The sequence below is a fragment of the Pan troglodytes genome, chromosome X (genome assembly GCF_028858775.2).
Source record: "Pan troglodytes isolate AG18354 chromosome X, NHGRI_mPanTro3-v2.0_pri, whole genome shotgun sequence".
Taxonomy (NCBI): domain Eukaryota; kingdom Metazoa; phylum Chordata; class Mammalia; order Primates; family Hominidae; genus Pan; species Pan troglodytes.
In genome coordinates, this window is record NC_072421.2 from 6335089 (window position 1) to 6362727 (window position 27639).

General features: G+C 40.9%; 1 protein-coding gene across 10 annotated transcripts in view; it reads right to left on the reverse strand.

Annotated features, from left to right (window-relative positions):
• Positions 1-5546: 5546 nt before the first annotated feature.
• Positions 5547-27639, reverse strand: part of NLGN4X (neuroligin 4 X-linked) — a 341186-nt gene continuing 319093 nt past the window's right edge. For all 10 annotated transcript variants that reach the window (XM_054676653.2, XM_001139129.8, XM_001138630.7 and 7 more), the window contains 3 exons: positions 24607-24792; positions 18634-19423; positions 5547-9188 (listed from right to left, as the gene is read on the reverse strand). In XM_054676653.2, the coding sequence (XP_054532628.1) occupies positions 8339-9188; positions 18634-19423; positions 24607-24792 (1826 nt within the window). In that variant the 3' untranslated portion in view covers positions 5547-8338. The remainder of the gene's footprint in view (positions 9189-18633; positions 19424-24606; positions 24793-27639) is intronic.

The window sequence follows — 27639 nt, forward strand, 5'->3', positions numbered from 1 at the left end:
ATATGAATATATTCACACTTAAATGTATTCCTACTTAAATATTTGATAGATCTGTAAGCTGGAATCACTCTTCCTAAATGACAACATTAAACCAAAGCTGTTGAGTTTGGAGATGGGGATCTGCCCTGTGTCTGCCGCTGAACGTTCTTTTAGTGGTATCCGAGGACAGAGGAAGGAGATTCTGAAGCAGTCAGGTAGGGAGATAACGGTTTCTTCCATTGCCCAAGTCTGGAGAAAAGGGGTTTTGTCTGTGGTCTGATGGGGATGACACAATGCATTGGGGATGGTGGGGTGATGATAATAGCCACATATTTCACAAAGTGTGTGCACTGGTCACGCAGGTTAGGCAGTCCATGGACATCGTTGGTTAGGAGCAGATGTCCTGGGGTTTCATCTCATTCAAAGAGTGCTGCTTTTGAAAGCCAGTCCTATTTAATGCATTTTAGTGTACATTCTATAGCAATCCAAGCCCGCTTTCTCCTATGCTAAGCATTATTCACAATGTTTCCGTGGGCACCTGTATCTCCTTTGTGCTCTCTAACCTTAATCTTCCAAGTTCCATGCGCTCTCTATGTGCATTCAGGTGAGATGCAGGCACAACAAGGGTTTTAAAGCGCCATTTAAGTAAAAATGAGCACAGAGAAAAACAAATCACAAGTAAAGTAAAATCACAGGTAAAACTGAGAAACTGTGTTTTAAACGGGCACTCTACAAAATCTATAAGCACTCTGAATCTGCTCTGTTTATGAGTGCATATATGTGTGTCTGTGTGTGTACATGATGAGTTTTAAGATTTAAAGCTATCGTTGTTCTCAAGACATGGAGAGATTACAGTTTTTTTCTTCCCCAAAATGTCTACAGGGAGGCATATATTTCTCCAACAACTGTGTGTGTTAGAGAATAGTTGACAAGCACATGCTTTTAAAAGCAAAACGATATGATTGCGATCACTAGATATTTTATGTTCTAAGACTGCAACCTTGAGCAATTCATTTAATCTTCTGTACCCCAGTTTCCTCATATGTAAAATGAAACAGTCTACACCCTGGGACTGGTAAAAGGATTAAATGAGGTAATGCATATAACCTATGCAGAACAACACATTTTGATGATTATTTGAAAGTTTTAAAACAAGTCATTGCTCTGTAAATGGTTGACTCAATGCTTTTCGAAAATCTCTTAAGCATTTGTTTGAAAAGTTTGTTTGTATGTAATGCACATCCTTATGAATTGTTACATTCTTTTCTATTATTATAATTTGAAAACTGTAATTGCTCTACTAGAAATAACACCTGAAGCCCAATAACACAGGCAGCCCAAGCATGTTAGTTTGAAAGCTGTGTTCATAATGTATATCCTCATAGAAAGAGATGTTGCATAAAAACGAAGCTAATACCTGAGCCCACAAAAAATTGATTCGGCCAGTTGTACCACTGAAGCATAATAATGGTTCTAATATTCAAAATTAGGCATCGTTTGATTTCTCAGTTTTTATGGGAATTTTTAGGGTTATATTTTGGGGTGCCAGAAATACATCTCCCCATTTCCTTTCTTCTGAGTCCAAGGCCCTGTGTTTAGAGCCTGGGGCTGAGAAAGATTTTTCTTTTGGGTATCCTTCCAGCTGTGGCTGTTGGCAATTTGTCTTAGTCTCCGAAGACTCCCTATCCAGCCTGTTTAGGAACCAGTGACCTCAAGAACTAGTCTGAACATTCACCTTTAATAAATGTCACCTGTTAATTCCAGGTAAGGTTTTCCCCTGGCTAATTTATCTCATTTTCCCTAATTCTCTTGCCTGTAGAGGAAACAGGATTATTTGTGGGTGTTCTAAGTATTTACACGGATGGTCATTTTAGAGAAGGGTAGAGTTTCAGTGGACTTTTTCCTGTATCCCCATTTCTTTCAATATAATAATGAGAATTTGCAGAGAAAGTGTCACTTTCACTTCCTTGGCATAACCTAGATTTTTTTTGAACCAGGTGGCCTGAGAGATGGGACATATGAGTACATATTCTGGAAGTTCTGAGAAAGAACAAAAGAAACAGCCCTCATATCTGGCTGCTGGAACTAGCCTGCTAATTAATGGCTAAGTCAAGGTGCATCCGGCTGCACATAAAAATAATTGAAAGAACTTCAACATCAGAGGAAGGCAGCCCACAGCCAGCATGGGATGAGACAGAAACATGAACAATTTGTAACCACTAATAATGACCCCAAATCCCCTTCTCTTCCACTGCTTATTTTTACTGAAGACAATGCTAGTCATGCTCTGGTCCTGTCACTTTCTGGCTAAAGGTTATTGACATCCCCATTATCCTGATAGCAACCAATCCAGGAACAAGTTCTTGACCCTCTTAGCACTTCTAAAACAACCCAGTCTAAGCCCAAACCCTTGACCAGCCCGTCTGAACCCCTCTCCAAGGTAGCTCATCATTCTCCTTGTATGCCCTCCCTCTGTTGAAACAAGTTCCTAAACCCAAGCTTAACTTCAGATGCGGTTCCAGGTGGTATTTGATGACTGCGCCTAATCAGTTCTGGTACATGCAGCTATAAAATGATGCAATGTTTTTATTTTATTTTATTTTATTTTTTGCTTTCTTATTATCACTATCGCCATCACCCTTGAAAAGAGGACAGTCATTAATTTCTCAAACAGATTGCTCTGCCTCCTTAATGCTTTCCTTGCATCCAGAGCCCTCTCACTCTGATACAAACTATGCTCACGGTTACTTCTAAAGTGGACAGTTCTCCATCCTTTGCAACCTAAAAGAGTTGGGGTTAGTTGAGGACCAGCAACATGTGCACCACTTTGAGAGCTCGTTGGAAATGCAGACACAGGTTCACCAAACCACAATTGAATAAGGATCTGCACTTTAAGCAGACGTCCTACATGTTCCTAAGAACGTGAATTTTTGAGAATTACTGCTAAATGTCCCAGCTACACTCATACACCAATTTGGTGCAATCATTTGGCGTCTCCCTGACTTTGGGACAAAGCCCAAACTCCCTGCCTTGCCTCTGGAGGTTTTTTATCAGCCAGTTTCTTTCTGCCTCGTATTTCGCACCTTTCTAAAAAATACCTTGTATTTTTTTACCCATGATGCAGGAGCATGGTTTCCCAACTTCCTCTGTCTTCTCACTTCAAAGGTGTGGAATTCTATCCTCCCCACAACACACCACCCACTGTCATTTTTTCTACGGAGTTGGAAAGATCTGGCTTAGGTTTCTTCAGACAGAATACGTTCCCAACCTTCCCAGACTAGGTTAAGAGCAGTGTCCAGACATTTCTTAGCACCACGTATTAGCATGGGTGCCATCTCCATCTCCAGCACCCCCTGCCTCTCCTTGCTTCTGTGTTTCTCTGCCTTCCCCTTGAGTTTTATGGTGTGAGAAGTTTGTTCTTCAATTTTAACACCAGCCCAGCACAGGGCCTGGGACAGTGGAGATATTCAGTAAAGGTTTGTTGAATGAATTAATGAATGCATATATTTTTTAGCATTCCTTGAGTTATTCACAATGAACAAGAATGCATAAAATAGTCAAAACAAGAGTGATTCTCCCTCCAGCTGAAATTTGCTAAAAATTCGACTTTGAATGCCTGAAGATGACAATATGTATAAGTATATATGTATGTGTGTATATACATGTGTTTATATGTGTGTTTAATGCAAATGCCATTCTTAGAGATTTAAGTGCATGCAAATCTATGAATATATCTATGTAAATTATGTATCTGTATATATGTATGTGTGTCTAGGTGTGTGTATATTCAGTAATGGCCCTTTTCCAAGGGGGATGTGTTCAAAACTCAGTGGATACCTGAAACCACAGATAGTACCAAACCCTTTATATACTATGTATTTTATTATATGTACACACTTTTGATAAAGTTCATAAATTAGAGGCAGTAAGAGATGAACAATAACTAGTAAAAGAGAACATTTATAACAATATACTGTCATAAAAGTTACGTGAGTGTGGTCTCTTTCAAAATATCTCATTGAACTGTACTCACATATTTTTAGACCACAGTTGTCCACAGTACCTGAAACTGCAGAATGTGATTGCACAGATAAAGGGAACTAATGTATTTTCTATGTACATATACACACACACACACACACACCCAGGAATATATATATGAGCACATTAAATGTGTTGTGTGTGGATATACGAGTGTGTGTGCACATATATATGAGTGTGTGTATATTTATGTTTAACGGAATTGGCATCTTCAGGAATTTAAGTATGTGATATCTATGTATATATTTACATGTGTAACATATATATGCATATATGCATGTGTGCATATACAGTGTATGTAATGTATACATGTACAGTCATGCATCGCTTAACAATAGGGATCAATTCTGAGAAATGTATCGTTAGGTGATTTCATCATTGTGCAAACATCATGTAGTGTACTTACACAAACCTCGAGGTGCAGCGTACAGTACCCCTAGGCTCTGTGGTATAGCCTAGTGCTTCCAGACTACAAACCTCTACAGCGTGTGACTGGAGAGAAGACCCTAGGCAACTGTAACACAATGATGAGTATTTGTGTATCTAAACATATCTAAACATAGAAAAGGCACAAGAAAAATGTTATTATAATCTCTTGAGATTGTCATCATGTTATTTGCATTTGTCCAAAATGTTATTATGCTGTGCATGACTCTATACATAATGCATATATAGGATATGTACATGTATATACATATATAATGTACACATAAATGTACATATATGTGTATGTGTGTCTATGTATTTCTCCTGTGTGCCTTCACAACACGATTGAGGCAAACAACATCTGAAGAATTTAGGAGTTCACATATGTCAGAGAGTCCAAGTCCTTGCTATCTTTCTTTATCTGATACTTAGCTAGGATTATCACAACATGCAGGGCCTTGGCTTACAAGTGTTTGCCATATAACTTCTTGGTGAAAAGATTTTGGCTATGAGGATATACTATCCTGTTATCCATCAAGTTCTCCTGTCGAATAGGGGCTAGTTTCCTCTGAACATATTCCATTATGAAAGGGGAGCAATGCAGGTGCGTGCCCCTTAGGGCTACTGCGAATGTCAAATAAGATTGTGATGGTTGGATGCACAGGAAGGAATTGACAAATGAGCTCCCATTGGTATGATAGTGATTTTCTGCCTCTTGAGTTTCATTCGGTAGAATTTCTTGCTGTCACTTGCAGGCTTACTCACCTAAGGCTATTTGAAAGTGTTTTGTTGACCACAAATCAAAACACAGTGACGCAAGAATGCACAGTGGTAGAAATAACAAATCCAAACACTCCGTTTCAGACAGTGTCACCTGAGGAGCTTCACCAAACAGGGCTTGGTTTTCCAAAATCAGGCCAGCAGAGCCTCCTCAACTGTGCAGCTGGCCAAAGCTAAAGAAACTATCCCATTACCAAATGTATTTATCTATTTGTAGCCTATGTCAGGCGCATCACTTAGTTTTTACAAAGAAAAAGACATTCAAAGAACAACAAAAGTAAATAAAACACGCCACCTACCAAGAAAGAATGGACGCATAATTATTTGCACAAAGCATTAGAAAATACTATGATATTTTATTATTAAAAATGCTGCTGAAAAGTTTATACATATGTGTCCGGCCATATATATCTTCTATCATTACTTAAGGCAAAATAAAAAACAAAACTGCAAAATAATAACCCAAGGAACCATTAAACCCTGCGTGCCTTTGAAGATCAAGAGTAAAAGCCTAGGACAGGATTTTTTTTTTCTTACTTTTTTCTCATTTTTTTTCTTTTTTCTCTTTTTTATAGATAGCAAGTATATTTTTTCTCATAGAACTCTATGAAGATTCTATAACTTCTTTCCATGTAGAAATAAGATATCATTTAAGATGTACTAAATCACTTTTGATCATAATCCCCTGTAAAAGCTAAAGTTATTCACTTAACAGGAACTCTGTTTTTCCTTATTCAAATGTCACAAGCCTGACGCGTTACTGTACATATTGCTAGCAGGAGACAACTGGAAATACTAAACAAATACTGGAATTCACATTACAGACAGACGAAACCAACATGGATGCCACACATCACTTCCTTTGTAGTTTCACAGAGAGCCTATTTGTGGTTGCTCGGGTGGGGTCATACATTGCTTGCAGAAATGGCCTGATCATAGCTCTATGAAACAATGAATTCGGAATGAAACCTTACCATGACACCTCTCTGTAGGAAAGAAATGTTGCTTCACGTGTGCTAAGTTGAGATAATAATATTTCACATATTTATATACAGAGAATCACTCTCAAATTTAACCCAAGATAAGCAATAGGATTTGGGGGTGACTTGTACGCATTTCTAAAAACACTTTTCTTTTTTCTAGAGGTCACTCTCAAACACTGATATATCACTATAGTTTGAGTGTAGGGATTCAGTAATCAAAGGTTGTTACTGCAAAAGAGCCAGGCAGCTGGACAATTTTTATGGGGAATGTCCACTTTAGCAGAGAGATTTAAGACTGGATTTCTAGAATAACCCACAATGGAGCCAAGGAACATGATCTTCAAATATCTTTGGCTACTGTTTCTTGGTAATGCAATAATTTTTCAAAAAAGTATCCATTGCTACTATGTTTCCTTCCACCTTATAACACTCAAAACTTTCCTGAAAAATGAGAAGAGAAATGAAAAAATGACAAGCTGTTGGAAAGACAAATCTCTGATCCCTAGGTCACCAATTTAAAATGGGTGAATAATTTCCATTCAATCTCTTCTCAGTGAAGTTATCCTAATTTCCCAGAAAACCCATGCAAAGCAGTTTTAATATTCTATCCTTTCTTCCCCCATTCTTCTATAATATTCACCGTTTGGTGACCGGATACACAAATCCACAAAAAGTGATGTTTTCAGACAATCATATGTTTGATCCCATAAATGATATAAAAGATTTTTTAAAACCTGCTTACTGATAAATAAGGGACCGAGTGCTTAAACAAAAAGGAAAGACACATGTCTTCCTTCAATCTGATTAGCTAAGCTGAGCAGGTACTTCATCGGCCAAACCCTCCCGCAGCTGCTAGGGAACACAGAGCCGTATTTACTCCAAGGCGCATAGCCCCACCAAAGGCAAGCTTTCTTCTTTTTTTGGCAGGGCCCTGAAATGGGAAGCAACTCTTCCTAAACATATTCAAAGGGCCAGAGCTACAGAACGGGACTTGTATTTTTGTTTCTCCCTACTGATTCTTTGTGTGTGCATGTCTCTAATTTAACAAGCTGTAAATACATTCCACTTTGGGGACCCATCTCTGTACTGCAATTTCATGAAGGCTAACACGTACAAGTCAAAAGTTTTTCAAAACAGTGGTCTCCTAAGAATGCTCTTGCATGCACCTGTGCAACCTGACGGGGGAAATAGGCCACACAGACCATCTGGGTCTTCTGTGGGACATCACATCCTCCTACAAATGAGAATCTCATGTAAGAAAATCCCATGTCTTTGTTTACCACAAGTAATTAAGAAGAAAAGCCTCTTTTGTTGGGGAGGAAACAGAGGTGATATGACTAATGTGTGTGTGTGTATATATATATATATATTTATATACGTACAGAGCACAATGAAAAGCACAACCTTGCTAAAAGCTCTTTCAAAGTGAAAACACCAATAAAAGCTTTTTTTCTTGTTTGTCTGTTTGTGGTTTTTGTTTAAACTCACAGCTATATACATTTTTCTTTTTTACAAAGTCTCTTAAATATAGTTCAGGCTGGCAAAACACCTCCTTGCACAGAACCGTACAGATTTCGCTGCACAGTCCATTCTTTTATTTTAATAATAAATTTCTACGTTTCCTTCTCTCTGGATTACAGCTCCATGTGCTGGGCAAAATCTCATTGACTCTTTCTTCACTTAAGGAGAGCCATCCATTGTGTGGCACAGAAAGAAATGTTTAAACTTCCATTGTAATTAAAAAATATTAAGTGTCCTTGGCTGAGTTTCAGAAGTGTCAGCTGCTTCCATGACGTTGGAAACACCCGGGGCCTTGAAATGGTGATGTCCTATCACACTAAACATCGATTGGAGTGGTAGAGATCTTAAAGCAGTTATTTTAACAGAAATGTGTACTTCTCACATTTCACAGGGTCAGAAGTTGATCTCGTAATACTGGAAAACACCAACGATAAGGGTCTGCCGGGATGGGATGACTGCCTTTTTGCATTTTTGTCTTAAGTCAGTGGGACAAAAACATTCCTGGTTTGGAGACTTTCTTTCTCTCTCTCTTTCCTTCTCTCTTTCCTTCCCTCTTCTATGTTGCTGAGCGGGTAGGGCAGAGGGATAGGAAGGGAAATAGGGCAAAGCTATACTCTAGTGGTGGAATGTCCGTGGGGTAAATTTGTACTGTTTTGTCCTCCACTGAAGGTGTTAAAAGTGTGCAAAGGCTGCATCCCCGTCAGTGTGTTTGGAATCATGGTGATGGTGTTTGGCGTCATAAGTGGGATGTCATCTGGCGACCGGCGCAGCGTGAGGGTGTAGTCTGGCGGGCAGGTAAGCCTCAGCGTGTCGTGTGCCTGCAGCGACTCACACTCGTGATCGTGTTCCAGCTGCTTCATCTGCAGAGACATGATCTCTTCGTTCTGGATGTGAGCGATATCATTTGTGGTGTTTCTCTGGGGACTGGGGCGCCTGTGAGTCTCATGGCGCCTCTTGTCCTTTTTGTAGTACAGCGCCGCAAAGGCTAAGATGTTGAGGAAGAGGAGAGACGCCCCGACGGCAATGGTGACACTTAATTCGGTGGAATAATCTCGTTTGGTTTCAATGAGGACAGTTGTATCCTCGGGCCCTGTTTTGTGAGGGTCCTTAGAGTGTTTGGGATTGTTGGCAGGAGTGATTGCTGGGCGTTTGGTGGTTGGCCATATCTTGGCGGGAGATCGCCGGGTGCCATAGGGAAATGATGTCATGTCTGGTGGAGGAACCTTTGTGGTTGTTGAAACATACTGGAATATCTCGTTCAAGTTGTGCAAATGAGGAACGAGTTCCAACCAGAAAGCCACTTTCGTTGCCCGGTAGTGATCTCTCACTCTGGGTTTCAAGCCAATATGCAGATAGAGCTGGTCTTTGGGATTATACTTGGACCAGGCCACTTCTTCAAAGCGGTTGGGTTTTGTGTGAATGAACTTGGTATCCTGAGGAACTGGTTGATTTGGATCACTGAGGATAGAAGGAAGAAAAAAAGAAAGGTCATACTCTTCCACATGTGACGTGAAATTATCTTAAACCAATAAATCAGGAAGTTACAATCTGCTCTTCATATATATTTATCAATGAGCACAAAATACCCAAGCAGCAAAGGTACATTCTGCTTTAATCCTAGACCTGTCTACTCCTTTAAAAATTGCTCTTATTTTTCTTTTAAATATAAGTCCTGATAGCAGCATTATGCAATTTTTATAACATGTTTACTATTTTTTAAGGCATCAAATGATCTTCAAAAATAAAGGGAAAGAAGGAAAACTAAGTGTCTCTAGGAAAAATTTCAGTATTTCAAGTTTCACTCTTGTTGAACTGTAAAACTCATCCAGGACTGATTTGCTCCAAAGGGATATTTGGCAGTATCTGGAGACACTTTTGGTTTCCGTAGACGAAGGGTCGTTCTATGAAGGGTGGAGGTGAGGGATGCTACTAAACACCCTCTGGTGCACTGGAGAGACCCCCACAGCAAAGAAGTTATCTGGACCCAAATGTTAACAGTACTCAGGTTGAGAAATTCTGATTAAGAAGCTATTGTCCAAGAAATGGGCATTCTCTTTCTTGCTCAAGAATTGCTTTTGAAGTAAATGAATAAATGTTGCAGTTTTAGCAATGAAAATTGATATTAACAGTCGAAATAAAAATAGGCTTTATAATTACAAAGTGTTTGTAAATAGACATATGCACCATGTGTTTGCTCTCTATTTGAAGGTAAAAAGATGAAAGCATACTATGTTAGCTGTAAGAAGTTTGCTAAAATGGTACATATAGTTATGATGAGGTTAACATGTTTAAGATAAAAAAGACACCCAGAAACAAGTCGAGGGCTGTTACAGATGCTAAGTTGTGCTTGGAAACTATGAGCCAAAGAATTATCTTCTTATTATTTGCACAAGTGGTCACAGGTAGAAGGAGAATCATAAAAATTTGGAGATAATTCATAAAACATAGGGCCTTTAATAAACATCTTTGCAACTGACTCTTTTAGGATAACACTTCCCCTTCAAAAAATAAATTACCAAATGCTCATTTCTTCCATTTGTTTTATGGCTTGTAAAGTAAGCTAAAAAACAATTACGTCTTAAGGTTTATTTGTTATAAAAACGATTTGAGATTATGCATGGCAAAATGTTATGTACTAGTTAGCACTGAGCATTGAGATGTGATGTGCAGAACCAGGCAAGCAGGGAGTTGCAACATCCTGATCAATGGCTCCAGGTGTGAGCTAAGGGCTATCTTCCAGGTAACTTCTCCTTGGCGGGACTTCTGTGAAACTGCCTCCAGTCATTGCATGGCCTGCATGGCAGAAGGCTGCAGGACCAAGGAAGATCATGTATCTGTAGCCATTACCAGACATTGTGCAGGATTCAAACAATATACTTGAGCCAGAGGCGCCACACTTGCTGAAGGAAGATTTTATCCCCTCAGTCTGAGTCTGTGGTGGTGATAAAATAAATCATTTCCCTGTATTCAACTTTCTGCAGCTCTGGCTAGTTAAGAGCTGTGAAATCTTAAGCAAGTTTTCCAGCCAGTATTGGCCTTAACTTACTCCTCTACATGGCTGATGAAAATATCAGGGTTGGAGGTAAGTGATGAAGGTTGAAAGATAATGACAAGATGTCTGGCATATGGTAAGAATTCAGGAAATATTACCCCCTCTCTTCCAATATAAAAAATAGAACACCTATAATATTGCAAGGGAGGGAGAAGTAGGGAGTGATATACTGTATATCAGAGTACATACTGAATTTCTATATTGTATACACTGTAGAGTGCATAAAAGTATATTGTATATTACATACTATATACAAGTATACTGCATACCACAGTTTATACTGCATACTAACTATACACTATATGCAGTATATATATGTGTGTACGTCATGTGTATATATGTGTATGTGTATATCTATCTATAGATATAGATATTAGATGTATAACGTAATACAGGAGAAAAAGAAAGTTGACCTCTACCCTTTAGTTGAATGCACACTAACTGCTGTGTTTTCACTTTACTAATAGGGTGAGAACAAATATATATAATCTCATAGGTTCTAATACCATGAGTTTTCTTATTTACTGATAAACAATATATTTGAAAAGTCTTCTGCTTTTTAAATTTATTATGCATGTATTCTTACATGGTTTTGAAAAAATGTTGGATTCAATGCAGCAACTCATGTTTCTTTTGCTCTTTAAGTCCTCTGAAATAATTTTAAAATTTTCAGTTATTTAATGTGTACTGAAAGAAAAATAAGTGAATGAATATTTTAGGAAAAAATCCACTAATATTAATTATTGATTTTTAATATTCTAAAGAAACAAATGGAAGTGAAGATTCCGCCTTTTTTTCCATGGATCCAATTTTACTGAATTGGATCTATTAGATGTGTGGCTATCTCATCTATTAAGCAGTGAGCGTCTAGGAAAAGGAGTATTCTGTTCATGTTGGGTACAAGGCTATTTTCGAAGGAACTCAGGGTATATTTGAAAGGTAAAGAAAACACATTATATTTTGTTCTTGAAGAATAAAGCAGAGGATTTGGAAAATCCATATAAATGAGCTGCCACCTGATACCGTCTATCTATTAAAGATCTCGGAGATGCACAGCCAGAATTCTTAAAGCCAGATAAACTTGTGGAGATTATGATAGCCCAAGTCATTCTCCCTTACCAAACCCTCCAGACAGTGAGGTCTAGATGTGGGGTATCAGTGTTTTGTTTTTTAGACTTTATTCAGCCTAAGAAGTGTTTAAACTCCTGTGAGTAAAATTAAAGACTATAATGATTGAGGACAGAAACACAAGTTGGTCTCTCTAGTAAAAGACTCAATGCATGTCTTCCTCCTTATCCCCCAGCACCTAACACAGCCATTTCCACCTGTCCTGTTTTATTTGAGATGTCATCTTGGCAGCAGAGACTCAAGTGCCTTTCTAAGGTCTAGTTCATTTCTTTAGCTGGAGATGGATATAGTACTATGATCTCTCTAAAAATATCTGTGAATCCTCTCAGCTGTTCCTTTAAGTAGTACAGGTTTTCCTTATACCCAAAACATTGTTCGCAGTTAACGATTATTACCAGACTAGTTTATTATGCATTCAGTGACTCCTCTTCCACACCAGGTGGGGATGTTCATTCATTCAGCTTAAAATTCCTTTTTGGTAATAAAGGTCGCCTTTACAGCCAGAATTACGCTGCAACTCTCTGTAACCCATCCCCACTAAATACCTCATTGGAACTTCTTTTTTTTCCCAAAGATTTAACAATAGTTGAATGTAAATTAATCATAGGATACCAGCACATTCAAAAGCAGTGATGGTAGCTGATGCAAACAGGACAGAAATCAATCTGCCGTACAAACCCCAGACTCGACGGAACAACATAAAAAAATCAAAATATGTGTTGATCTGATTTTCCATTACAAAACTCTCTTCTCATATCTGACTTCCAATAGCACATAAGGTCTTCTATTCTATATTATAATGCATTGTTTGGTTACTTTAAAGCACTGTTCTTTGTCATACCTTATAAATAAACCAAGATTCCCCACTCCTTTTTGTCCATCTCTTTCCACACAGAGCTCAAAATGAAAGAATCCTGGATCACTGAGCACCTGAATTTCATTGACCAGCTTGGACGAACCCTTTTTCTCCTATTCCCAAAGTAATTTTCCAGGAAAAGGACTTTAATGCTCTAGAACCCTTTTGAAACTTTAGTTTTCACTTCTCCTTGACACTGCACCTGATTTCCAAAAACGGTCTCAATCTACCTTATTTCTACAATGCCTCTGCATGTTTGGGCTCACACCGTTCTCTTCCAGCATGATTTTAGTCCTCTGACCTGGACTAACATTGAAACACCTCCTTGCTACAGGGGAGGATCCCCCTCAGGCACAGGCCTGGGCAACTGCTTCCCTATTCAAAATAATAATAAAAAAGAAATAGCAAGGATTACTTGAGGCCCTGGCATTCAATGATTTCAACATCCTTTCTTGATCAAGGTTTTCATAATTTAGAGCCTCCGTAGGGACTTCCTCCTCATTTCTACTATGCGTACTCGCTGACTCCGCCTTTCTAAGATGGGAGAGCCCTCTCACCTAATGCTACCATGAAAATATACAGGTGACATAATTTATAAGCAAAGATCCAATTGTCCCTCCCTCCCTCCTTCTTTCCTTCCTCCTCTCCCCCCTTCCCTCTTTTCTCTCTCTTACCCTCCTTTTCCCTGTTTTCCTTCTTTCCCTCCCTCCCTTCTTCCTCTCCTCCTCCATTCCCTTTTTCCTCCCTCTTCCTTCCTCCCTTCCTTACTTCTTTCTCTCCCTCCATTTTTTCCTTCCTTCCCTCGCTACTTTCCTTCCTTCCTCTCTTCTTTCTCCCTCCTCCCTTCCTCTCTTCCCTCTTTTCTCTTTCTTTCCTTTCCTTCCTTCTATCTTTTCTTCCTTCCTCCCTTTCTTCCTTTCACCTTCCCTCCCTCCTTCCTTCCCTTCTTCTTTCCTTCCTCTCCTCCCCCCTTACCTCTTTCTTTCCTTCCTTCCTCCCTTCCTTCACTCCTTTCTTGATTCCCTCCCTCCCTCCTTTTCTTTTCCTCCCTCCCTCCCTCCTTCCCTTCCTTCCTTTGTCCCAACTCTCTTTCCTCCATTCCCTCCCTCCTTCCTTCCTTTTCTCCGCCATGCACATCCCAACATGATTTTTCTGTGCTCATCCCAAAACCAAAGGTTTATGTATACCAGGTATATGTGCCTTCAAACCTAGACTAAAGGTCAGAACCATCTACTTTGAGAAGTCTATATAGAAGCATCCAGACCCCATCCACTTCATCTTGGCAAACACATGTGCCATCGAGAGACTGGCTGTGCCTGCAGGTTTAGAACGCTTGACTTAACGCCCACTGAGAGTGGTGAAGCATGTCCTGGCACAATGCGATCCTTTCTCCACGGCACCGTGTAGTGACAGACACGCTGGGAGCTATTCTTGTTTCCTCCTGTCACCTCCAGTGCAGGAAGGGAACAGTGATGGTATGCAGAAATATGCCCTCCTCTTCTGTGAGTCATCGTCGGAGTGTGTGCTCTGCAAAATGGCGTTAAACTTGGCAGCTCACACCATGACAGCAGATAAGGTGCATCCCATACTTTCTCCTTGCGGGCATCAGTTTGGTTCATTCTCTGCACCTGGTGACCAGGGAATCCTTCTCTGCCCTGGAGTGATCGGGCCACCACCCAATTTACAATAAACAAATAACTACCAACTGCAACTGAAGTCCTTGTCATCCACTGACGAATACCTAGCTCACCAGACTGTGCCCGACAGTGAAATTCCCCATTTCCTTCTTTTATGGGGCTGCCATGGAGGTGTGATCACTTAAACTATTTGTATTTGAATCCACACGTTGCATTTCACATGAGATGTAAGTTCTGAGTAACTTCCTTGAGGAATCATTTGAGTCATTCTAATACCTTTCCAATGAATTAAAAGAGCTCACTGCATTAATACACTCAGTGTTATTTCAGGGATGTTTCCCATGGGCGGAAGAAACAAAAATAGAGGCTTCAGATGGACTGACATTCGAGCTCTGGGTACTTCAATGAACTCTCTCTACCTGCAGCTTTTGATTTCAGTAGCATCAGAGCGTCTCTCCAAGTTCTAGCAGTTATTCCTTCCTCATCTCTTCCAGCCATGTCAGGGCCTTCATGAAAGCTAGAAGCACCCTCAACACAGACCATGAATGGCAACGTGAATGTATTCCCTAAATGCAGGGTGGAAATCACAGGCTCTAAGCCAAGTGATTTTAAGAAACAGATTCAGGGCATTAAAAAGCACTCAATAACAGAGAGATCACTGTGGTATTCTCTTCTCACGGCTCTCTCAGACCTTCGTGATGTCTTGGTAAAAGCATCCATTTGGTGTCAGCAGTGATAACGATCACCTCATGGAACTAATTAACTTCCTTTATCTTTTTCTGTCTTTTTTCCTTTTTTTTTTTTTTTTTTTTTTTTTAATAATGAGAGAGCCAGCCTCAGTCTCATAGCCTTTGGGAGTCAGGAAGAGCTAATGAGAATTTAACAGCATTATTTAGATTTCACTATTGTTTTAATGGTTCCATAAAATGTATGAGGAATGATTCTAGCTTTCCACTTAAGATAATCATATAAAGTTTATTTTCAAATCATGTAAGGAGGAAAAGAAAAGGCATATGTTTTTAATGAGAGTTAGTAAAGAGAGTGTTTGCAGACCAAGTCGGTAATACGTTTGGATGCCAATGTAGTGAAGATTGAATGAGTATAGCCATGTTGGGAAACTCTCATGGAAGTCTTTAGGCTTCAAGAGGATGAAATTCTCTGCAAGGGCAGACACCGCCTATCTCAGTGCTGTCACAAAAGAGGGCCTGGCCCTGATTTCACAGGGTATTAGAGATTGAATACTGTCTCCCCATAAATTAAGATACGCTGAAGTCATAACCCCAGTATCTCAGCATGTGAGCTTATTTGGAAATAGGGTAACTGCAGATATGATTATTTATGTTAAGTTGAGGTCATACTAGAGTAGGGTGAGCTTCTAATGCACCTTGGCAGATGCTCTTATATGAAGACGGCCATGTGGAGACAGAGACACACAGGGAGGCCGTAAGATGACAAAGACACAGAGTGGGATGGTGCACCTGCAAGGTAGGAATGCCGAAGACTGCACCCAAACACCAGTAACTAAGAAGGAGCAAGGAAATACCCTCCCCCTACAGATTTGGAGGGAACTTGGCCCTGCAAGCACCTTCATTTGCAACTTCTGGCCTTAGAAAGCGTGAACCGATACATTTCCGTTGTTATAAGACACACCGTTTTTGGTGCTTTTTTTTTTTTTTTTTTTTTTTTTTAAAGACAAAGGTTTCGGTCTGTCACCCAGGTTGGAGTGCAGTGGTGCAAACACGGCCCACTGCAGCCTTGACCTCCTGTGCTCAAGTGATCCCTCTGCCTCAGCCTCCTGAGAAGCTGAGACTCTCGGCATATGCTACCATGCACAGCTAAATTTTTTCATTTGTTTTGTAGAGACGGACTCTCACTATGTTGCCTAGGCTGGTCTTAAACTCTTGGCCTCCTCAGGTGATCCTCCTGCCTCGGCCTCCCAAAGTGCTGGGGTTACAGGCATGAGCCACTGCGCCCAGCATAGCCATACAGTTTTTGATACTCTGATAACAGCAGTCCCAACAAACTAATAAACAAGGTTTACTTTAAAAAAAGTATTAATTTGATTTCAATCATTTCTTCACACAAAAAAGAACCGTTGAGTGATAGACAAGCATTTGCATCAAATGTGGGTCCCTCCTCCCTTCTCCTCTGGGTAGCCTTTCTCAGACCAAATCTACAAAGTCTGATTATTGAAAGGTGGTATCCAGGTGATACCTTTTCCACTCCAAAAACATGCTGTACTTTTGCCAAGGGCACAAAACATTCTCAAACCACTCCCTACCCAAACCACTTTGGAATCTTTGTACAGTATGCCAGCTGCTAAACACGTAGGCATTGAAACCACCAGCATCCCCAGATCTTCTAAGGATTACTGTGCATAACTCATGTGTGGCAGGGCCACTGCAGTCTCAGAGCCTCATTCCGCACGGGAAGATTTACCCTCCCTGGGCGACAGGCACATCTTTCTCTCTCATTCAGTGTAAAGAGGCTCAGGGTGATGATGGAGGCACACACTGGTAGAACAGAATGACACCCCATCCATTTCCACAGTTACATTATTAGACAAGAGAAAATGAAAACATGCCACAACGTTTGGAGCTATTTAGGATGTTTTGGGTTCTTTTCTCCCATGGTTTGCAGAGAATCTGCTCAGCAGAATATTGGCAGACTCTGTTGTATATATGCTTTTTGTATATTTTATATTTTCTACTATATTTAGGCCAATAAATGAGCTTTCCTGTGAGATACACATGTATGTGTGTTTGTGTGTGTGTATGTATGCATGACATATAGCAATATGATACAAATATATATTTTCATTTGCTCTCTCTCGTTATTTATATAACAGAGAAAATACAAACATATATTTGTGTATATATATATTTGTATTTCTATATATATTGTATATATATAGTATTTGTATATATAGTCTATTTGTATTTCTATATATATTGTATATATATAGTATTTGTATATATAGTCTATTTGTATTTGTATATACAAATATATTTGTGTGTATACATATACAAATACAAATATAAATGTACTATATTATACAAATGAGGATATCTATATTTTTATATAGACATTAAATATATATAGGAATATATATTTATATTTCTTTATAATTATTATGATATTTGTTTTCATTCCTATGGCCAGGCAATCAACACAGTTCCCCAAGTGGTACATGTGCTGTGATATCCTTACAAATTAACAAAAGAGATATGGTTGAAATTAGACTTAAAACTCTGTAATGAGGGCTGGTGTGATGGCTCACACCTGTAATCTCAGCACTTTTGGAGGCTGAGGTGGGAAGATCGCTTGAGCCCAAGAGTTTGAGACCAGCTCGGGTGACACAGCAAAACCCTGTCTCTAACAAAATAAAATTAGCTGAGTAAGGTGGTGTGCACCTGTAGTCCCAGCTATTCAGAAGGCTGATGTGGGAGGATCCCTTGAGCCCAGGAGTTTGAGAGAAGCCTGGGCAACATAGCAAACCCTGTGTCTACAAAAATCCATGTAAGGGCATGGTGGTGCACGCCTGTAGTCCCAGCTACTCAAGAGGCTGAGATGGGAGGATCACATGAACCCATGAGCTCGAGGCTTCAGTGAGCTATGATTGCGCCACTATACTCCAGCCTAGGCAACAGAGTGAGACCCTCTTTCTACCAAAAAAAAAAAAAAAATTAAAAATTAGCCAGGCATGGTGGCAGGCACCTGTAGTCCCAGCTACTCAGGAGGCTGAGGCAGGAGGATGGCTTGAGCCTAGGAGTTCAAGGAGGCTGTAGTGAGCTACTGTTGCACCACTGCACTCCAGTGTGGGCAACAGAGTGAGACTGTGTCTCTAAAACAACAAGGACAAAAACAAAACCGTTTAATCAGCTGTTAACAGAACCATCATATATGTATGAGTCCTGCACCTGCAGGTAGGAACTCTGGAATTCCCAATGGGCAATTAGAACTCTAGTAAAAATCTGGTTTGACAGTTAAGTGTTTTACTCCTATAACACTTTAGGAGTAAAGAAAAAAATGAGTTGCCATAGATGTTGGGGGAGAAGCTGCCTGTTACTGCTGTGTGTGTAAGCGTGTGTCTGTGTGTATATGTGTGCGTGCATGTGTATGTGTGTGTATGCGTGTGTGCTCCTGCACGTGGCAGTAGAAGCAACACCTATATTGAGGACACAAACAAGTGGCAAGGATAGTGATACCCCAACACGAAGATGAACGTACCCAGTTTTGGCGAAGTTCGTCCAGTAGGTCATGACCACGGCGCTGAGCATGACGTCGTTCTTGGAAAAGTTACAACTGAAGAGCTCGGTGGGACCGATCATGGGGATGCCGAAGACATAGGGGACCTCATCACCATGGGCCGAATCTGCCCAGCTGGGCTTCATTTCGCTTTGGCAGTGATGATAGAAGGCATAGAAGTAGGTGGGGGAGCCGTACTGCGCGTGCAGGTCGGCAGTGGCCACGGCGGGGGCCACCCACTGGTGGTCAGTAAAGAGAGCCACCAGGGTTTTCCGCCGCGTCTCCGGGTTTTCCTTATCGGCCCAGTCTGTGTACATGAACTTGATAGTCTCGCGCAAAGTGTCTTTCCCTTCAGGGTAGCCGTAAAGGTTGTCCACGAAGTTGGACACGGAGAAGTCAAAGTCGTTGGGCGTCACACCGTCCTCGTTATCCACGATGCCGTCCACGAACTTCAGGCCTTCCCCTTGGTTGACGCCCAGCATGATGTCGTAATTGAGGAACTCGCCTTGCTCCATCAGGATCTGGGGGTCGTCTGGGATGACGTCGCCGTCGATCACCGGCCCGAAGGCTATGTGGTAGGTGGCCGGGGTGATGGTCTGCTGGATGAGCTCCTTGTAGTTCTTGTTCCGCAGGCATTCTACCATGTCCGTGGTGTCCAGCATGTTGCAGCCGACCTTGTCTGCCAATATCCGAGTGTACTTGGCCGGCTGGTAGTTCACTGCCCAGCTGGACAGGGCGGTGCCGCTCTGAATGATGGCCTTCTGGAAGAGACCTGCAGGTGCAAAATTGTGGACATGCAAATGAAAACCCGCAGGACAGAAATGCAGCTTTTACTGAGCAATGAAGGCTGTGATTGTCTCTCAGGCATGTGAGTTTCTGGATGTAATAGCATTCAGCTCTGTCAGGGGCCCTTTTACCCATTTTCATTTCCATTCCCCCTTCCCTCCTCCTCCTGAACATTCATTTTAGGGAATGTTATTCTACACACACACACACACACACACACGAGTTTAAGGAAATGAAACCACATTGACACTTCTCCCGCACTGGTAAAATACATGTGATTTCTTTTTCCTTCCACAATTTAGTGTCATTTTTGCTTCCTTGCTTCCAGATGCCATATATAAAAACTCCAAGAGCAACTGCATTCCCCATTTCCAAGAAAAAAAATGCTTTAAGCTAGTACAAGTTCAAAGGCCCTCTTGTCTCACAAGCAAAACTAGGTATCTCTTCATTATGGGAAAAAAAGAAATCCACTTGAATCAACTTCAGAGTGCTAATTCAGGAGCGCATTTCTACTTCTACCTTGAGTCTAATGAAGATATTAAGATTTGCCAATTAAAATAAATACATTCAGCTAGCTATGCTTAAAGAAATCCTCAACTGGGTGCCCAAGTAAGGAGTATTTTTTAAGTCACTTCTTTCAAAACTACATCCATTGGAAACTCAGAGATGTGTATATTTTATTTTGCCACATATAAAAATGCTCCACTTGCTGAGAAACTTGAAAAAGCATGGGCAATTTTAGGAGTAAAATTCTGTGTAGCTTAAAATTCTCCATGAGTTTAGTCTACTACACGGATGTCCAGAAGTATAAAATCTGTATTTTTAACCACGATAGGACAAGAGAGGTGCGCTGTAAAAATCAGCATTCCATTTACACTTGCTTCCTGCCATTTCCGTGAATCCCAGCCCGAGTCGGGCACTAAAGAATAAGGCATTCAGTTGTGAGTCCAGAAGTTCATGCCCTGTCGATTTTTAAGGTCACAGAAGCAATCAAATATGAGGAAAATATGACTGTCATCAGGAAGACGTGATTTTAAAGACTGGAGGATTGCCCAAAGATGACACACAGGACCGCAACTTGAAACCAATATGGCTTTGACCAGTATGTCATCAAAGCCATCCTGGGAACGTTTCTGTCAGAAATGTGCAAGTATTGACTTGAGTGCTTGGCTCTGAAGATTATTTTAAAATGTCCAAAAAAAAAAAAAACCAAAAGAGAAAGTCAATATGTATTCTATTGGATACTTTCATTAGTTAAAACATTCAGAATTGGAAAAAATGCTGTGAGAAGTTCCTTTCCCGCCCTTCTCATAAGTACTGGCAATAATTTAGGCAGTAGTGTATATAAAGTAACATACATAAAACATTTATTTGTATGTTAGGGAAGTAACAGAACTCCTGATGAGACTAAAATAGTTGGATAATGAAAAAAATCACCCGGAATTCATACTTTAAACACAACTCACCTTAGCGTAATGAGTATGCCAGGAGTTCACATAATTCTTATCTCTTTCCCCACATTCAAATGTCTGTTTTGCATAGCTGAGCCCAATATTTCTATAGCTGTCTAAACTGTTTTTCCAGCTGATGTATATCTTAGGTAAATTCTTAAATTATTATTATTTTGAGTAAATACATATGGTTCATTATAATTTTCCTCTCCTTTTGATCTTGTAGCTTTTCATTTCATTCTTTGCTACGATACTAATACTGGGGTGAACATCTTCATAAAACTATCACTTTCCACGTGTACTTTGTCTTCATTAGACCATATAACCAGGCAAGGAATTCCTAAGGCAAACAGTCTGGCTATATTTATTTTTATTTTAGACAAGGTATCACTCTGCTACCCAGGCTGGAGTGCAGTGGCGGGATCTTGGCTCGCTGGAGCCTCTGCCTTCCAGGCTCAAATGATCCTTCCACCTCAGCCTCCCAAGTAGCTGGGACAACAGATGCGTCTCTTTTTTGTAGAGACAGGGTTTCGCCATGTTGTTCAGGCTGGTCTTGAACTCCTGGACTCAAGCAATCTGCCCACCTTGGCCTCCCGAATTGCTGGGATGAGAGACAGGCAGGAGCCTCAGTGCCTGGCTTGTATTTTTCATAATTCGTGATTATATTGATGGGCTGTTTAGAAGCATGCCTTGCAGAAATGACCGATGCAAAGGTATAATAATTTCCAACCTATTGACTTAAATAATGAACACCTCCCTCCAATTAATGTGGCTTACATGTGTTTGATTACTCCTGAAGTTGGTTCTGACTGCTTTCTAAATCTACAATTGTGATTATATCAATTGAGAAAAGTGAAAATCGAGGTATTTTCAAAAATGCCATAGAAATCTCTCTACCAAATGGTTCATCAGATTCTTCACTTATCGTGTTTTTGAAATAAAGTTAATACAAATATGAGCCTTTCCTCTCATTAGCACTAGTAAGAGATCAAAGGCCATTTGGTCTCATGGGCAAAACATTATGAACTAAAAACTCAAGGAATTCAGAGTTTGGAGGATTTTAGGAAACCCTCATCTGTCCTATCTTGCTAATGAAGACACTGAGGAGCACAGCGATCCAGAAACTTGTCCAGATGGTGCCGAAGTGAAGAAAGTCCTGCAGTTACTCTAAAGAAAGATACTTTTTAATTTTATGTATGTATGTATGTATGTATGTTGAGACAGGGTCTCACTCTGTCACCCAGGCTGGAGTGGAACCTCACAGCTCACTGCAGCCTCGACATCCCTGGCTCAAGTGATCCTCCCACCTCAGCCCCCCAAGTAACTGGGACCACAAGCATGCGCCACCAGGCCCAGCTGGTTTTTATTTTCATTTTTGTACAAACGGGGTCTCGCTATGTTGACCAGGCTGGTCTCAAACTCCTGGGCTCAAGCCATCCTCCCCGCTCAGCCTCCCAAAGTGCTGGGATAACAGCCATGAGCCACCATATCCAGCTGATAACTTTAAAAATAATCATTCAGGAGGTCGAGGTGGGTGGGCCACTTGAGGTCAGGAAGTTCGAGACTAGCCTGGCCAACACGGTGAAAGCCCATCTCTACTAAAAATACAAAAATTAGCCGGGCACAGTGGTGGGCGCCTGTAATCCCAGCAACTCGGGAGGCTGAGGCAGGAGAGTCGCTTTGAATCCAGAAGGTGGATGTTGCGGTAAGCCAAGATTGTGCCACTGCACTCCTGCCTGGGAGACAGAGTGAGACTCCCTGAAAAAAAAAAAAAAAAATTCCATGAAGGTTTTGAGAACTTCAGGTTCAGTCAGTGTGGTGCCATTCTGAAGACCACTGACGACACAGAACAAATTACAAAGCTGTCTTGATGACTGAGACGGCTATTAGGAATATTCACTTGCGTGTGGCCAGGCAACCCAGGGCTGGATCTGCACTGCAGATTTTCCTGCCTCTTCCTTTTAGGCCACAGCCAAGAATTTGTGATCCTGCTTCCAGAACCAATTGCCTCAAATTCCTGTGGACTCCTCTTTGAAGTCTCTCATCGGATACTGCAGGGAGCCTCCTTCACAAAGGGACAGCTGGGAATCCACTGAGTGAGCCTCCGGGGAAAGCCTCAGGCACTCCAGCAGGGCTCAGGGGTGTGGCTGCCTATGCTGACCATTACTTAGGCAGCATAACCATCTACTGTTTAGACGTCCAAGTGCACATCTGGTTGGGTACGGCTGCCTATGCTGACTACACGTTCAAGTGCACATCTGGTTGAGGTAACATGATGCGCATGTGTTTTTGTGGTTTCCTCTTTCTCCACTTTGCCAGCATCAGCTTTTTCCAGGTTAATAGCAGGGCCCAAGGGAGGGTTTGGAGCTCCCACGGGGACAAGCAGAGGACCTCGTGCTGACTGGCCCAGCAAGGAGGTCCTTCGTGAAAGTCATATTTGCAGGAGAGAGAGAGAGGAAGGGAGAGGGGAAAGCAAACTCTGGACACTTCCTAGTGCTGCATGCTGACCTGACCAGGAAGGAGGTCCTTTGGTGAAAGTCATATTTGCAGGAGAAGAAGAAAGGGAGGGAGAGAGAGAGAAAGAAACAAAGAGAGAGAGGGACAGAGGGAAAGGGGGGAAAGGGAGAGAGGAAAGGAGATAGTGAGTAAGACAGTGGGGAGACAGAGAAAAGGAGAGAGAGGAAGAGAGAGAGAGGGAGAAAGACAGGGAGAGTGGGGGGACAGTGTGAGGGGGAGAGAGAGAGGGAGTGGGGAGAGACAGTGGAAGGAGGGGGAGAGAGAGGGTGAGAGACAGAGCAAAAGAGAGAGAGTGAGCAGGACATAGAGAGGGAGAGAGACAGAGAGGACGAGAGAGGGAAAGAGAAGAGTGGGAGGGGAAGAGCAAGAGAGGGAGGGAGACCATCAGGGAGAGAGACACTATTCCTCTGGGTAGAATCTACTTCTACCCAGAATCTACTTCTAAATGAATGCACCAGACGTGTTTCAATATTTCCAGAAGATTTAAAGAATTAATATGAATTAGAGAGAGGAGCAACTTCTTAAAAAACATGTGGCTAAAAGCCCTGATGGTTACAAAATCTATACACCCGCATCCCTTATCGACATACTGTCTCTCTTCCATACTACTTTTACTAAGTTGTAGCTAGAAGTTAATAAAATTTCAAATAGTCAAATACAGTCAGAATGGCAAAAAAAACAAAAGTGTCAGGACTTCTAAAGTAGTTATTTTGTTCCAATCATTGTAACCAACACCTAATTGTCACACATTTAAATTAGGAGAAAAATATTACTGATCAAGCATGGTGGCTCACATCTGTCATCCCAGCACTTTGAGAGGCCAAGGCAGGAGGATCGCTTGAGTCCTGGAGTTTGAGACCAGCCCAGGCAAACATAGCAAGACCACTTCTCTATAAAAAATTTTAAAAAGCAGCCAGTAGTCCCAGGTATTCGGGAGACTGAGATGGGAGAAGCCTTAAGCCCAGGAGTTGGAAGCTACAATGAGCTATGATCGTGCCACTGCACTCCAGCCTGGGTGACAGAGCAAATGGAACAAAAGCTGAGTTAAAAGACATGAAGATGGATTCATTTGATCTTTTGGGCATTTTCTGTTGCCAGAGTGACTTCTGGTAACCAGGACATGCATCTGAGATATGAACTCTGACCATTCATTTCTTGGTTCAGGGTATTTGCCCGCCCACCCTGGGGGCGCCATTATTACCTTCTGAGTAGTGGGACAGGGTCAACAGGCTGACACAGGAGGCCCCAGCCCCGGAGCCAAAGATGGTCACTCTCTTGGGGTCCCCGCCAAAGGCTCCCACATTCTCCTCAATCCACCGCAGTGCTTGAATCTGATCCAGGAGCCCATAGTTGCCTTTTGCTGCCTGGTCACCGGTACTTAAAAACCCTACAAAAGAACACAAGATATTTTTGGTGGCCAAATAGAAAAAGTGCATACGTGTCTCTGCTATTTGAAAAGATATCTCATAGCTTGTCTTCTTCATTCTCTCTCTCCTCAACTCTCACCCCCACCAATTAGAGGAAGAACAGGAGAAAAAATTTTGTGGCAGAAATAATTATATAAATAATGGTTATTTTAGGTTGATGTTATGATACCATGGCATCTTTGGGTATATATGTGGCTAATAGAGAAGGCAAAATGAATCTAAAATATTAATAACATGAAGCAATCCCAGAAGACGTCGTAAATTTTACTAGGTTCAAGGTATCATTTCTGTGCACATTTTCATTTTCTTTTTTGAAAAATGCAACAGACTCCTACAAGAAATTTTTCAGGGAAAACAGTACGTGTGTGTGGGGGGGAGGGGGCGTAAGTGCACATGTGTGTCTGTGTCTAAGAATATGTGCATGTATACAAAGGCAGTGTGCGCCTGTTTTTCTCACTGAATTAGTTATTAACATTTTGTTTTAACTCCTTTTAATGCTTAAGAAACAAAGTAAGTTACAGACTCCACTAGATCCGACTCGTAAATAGTATACACCTCTATTTTCCTACATAGCGAAAATATTAGTCACATACAAAAAAATGTAATTATTGAACCTCACCCAAAAGCTAATGAATATTCACATCTCCCCAACTGTTCCCAAAATATCAGGAACTGGCCTTCCTTATTTTAAAAAGAAGGATTCTGTGAGTTGAGGATCTAGATTTTACTCAAGGCATACGATTCTTAATTTCTCCTTAGTAGTTGAAAAATGGCAATTTTGGTATTAATGATAGCAAAGTTATGAGTTAATCTATTTTATTTTTTGTTCCTTCTGCATTGAAAAATAGCTTGACCTGGAAAAACTGCTTTCCTCTGATGTTTTGAAGTCAAGTTTGGGAAGACATACACTCTCCTACTCAGATTCAAAACTAGGAATATTTTCTAAGGCCTCCTGCAAGTTTAGTTCATTGCATAAACTTTAATCCAACTTTATGTCCAAATCTGTACTGGATATGCCTTCCAAAAAGACAAAGAATTTTTAAAAGTTTTTTTTTTTAACCATTTTCACGTCCTTATTTGAGCCTTCCCCAACTACCCAACTATGATATTTGCCCCTTCTATACAATTTCTTTTTTCCAAGAGCCATGTCATTCACTCATTTCAAGGGATGCTCAGCATATCATTATGGCCACCTGCAGTCATGTTTGTATGAAGACAGGCTGCTTTAAGCCCTAAAATAACATCAAACCAATTCCCTCAAAGCACGTCCCTAACCAAAGTTGACGGCATTCCAAGGAGTGACTGAGTGCCGGCTTCTACTTTTAAAACAAAAAGAGTAGAGGATGAGGCTGCATACCAATTGAGTCAACCAGCATTTCTTCCATGAGCTTTCCTGAGCACCTGTGGAAAAATGCTCTGAGCTGGAAAGGAGGAAATGGCCTGGCTCCAAAAAAAGTCACAGGACGATTTTCGTTCAACAATGACAATAAAAACTCCAAGCCTGAATCGGGAGTCACTATCTCCTGCAGCTTCAAAGACAGGCAGTGTCGCAACTGCGAGGTTGGATACTTAAGACACGTCCTACCAATGTGATCTTCTTTAAAGTTCAGAGGGATGTGACGGGAGATTAGCTACGATTAGTGGGTGCGATCAGACATTACCCAAGCCTCCCCCCCCATTTAATTAGCAATTACTAATTAGTGCTTCATGCCAAAAATGTTCTGCAACACCTGTCTCCATCACTATATCTTTGACACGATCGTTCATAAAAGGCATCAGGCTTTGCTTGGGAGAAAAGATCGAAGATCCTTATATGACAATGACGAATCATGTCAGTTTAGGTGCCCTATAATACCACAGGGCAATGCTTTCTTCCCCTATTAAAGAAAGAGGTGATTAATTCCTAAGGCACGAGCAATTTTCTAACAGAACGATTCTGTCTTCAGCACGTCTTTTCTTCACTCACTGTTCTCTCTTTCTCAATTCTGCAGAATGACTTGTTGACTTATTTTGTTTCTGTGGAGGAGTATGAAGATTTTCAACACGCAGTAAATCATTGGCCTTTCTTCCACCATAAACTCTTCCTCCCTAGCAAAATCAGAGTGTTTTAACCTTTCTAAAAGCAGGCTAATGAATATCCCCTGCCTTCAAAAATCTTAGTTCTGCTAACAGCATCCTATTGGATGGTTTGATCTTTGAGGTTCTGAAATTCTTCCAAATATCCTACAGGCTGGCTGAGGGAAACGACAATCCATGGATCTCTGAAGTTTAACAAATGAATGTGGTGTTTTGAGGCTGGTGTTTCCACAGTTTCTGCCATGGCATTTTCATTTATTGCAACATCCAGGGATTATTATTTTTTTCTTTTTAAACTATCAACAAGGGGGAGTGCCTGTTTCAGGTACACAATGAATGCAATAATTTTATGCTCTTTAAGAGTATAGTCCTTTCATCTTGAAACCACCTTTGCAAAACTTATAATAGTCAGACAATTATGACAGTGAAAGAGATCTGACCTAACCAACTCCATCTTGCCTTTAACCTCCATACTGTTCTTGATCATTCCTGGGCACGGGCCAAGCTAACTTTGGGAGAAATTGAACTTGTAGTTTAAATGATAATAGCCCCTCTTAAAACTAAACCACCTTTGTAAAAGTAATGAAAGGCCACCAGGTTAAAGAATGAGAGGGGCCTGAATTCTGCTAAGATGTAAGCTTAGTTGAATGATTACCAGCCATTATTCCAGAGGTCACAAGATTTGCAACTTCCCCAATCACTAGAAGCTAAAATTTGCCTTTCTAAAACTT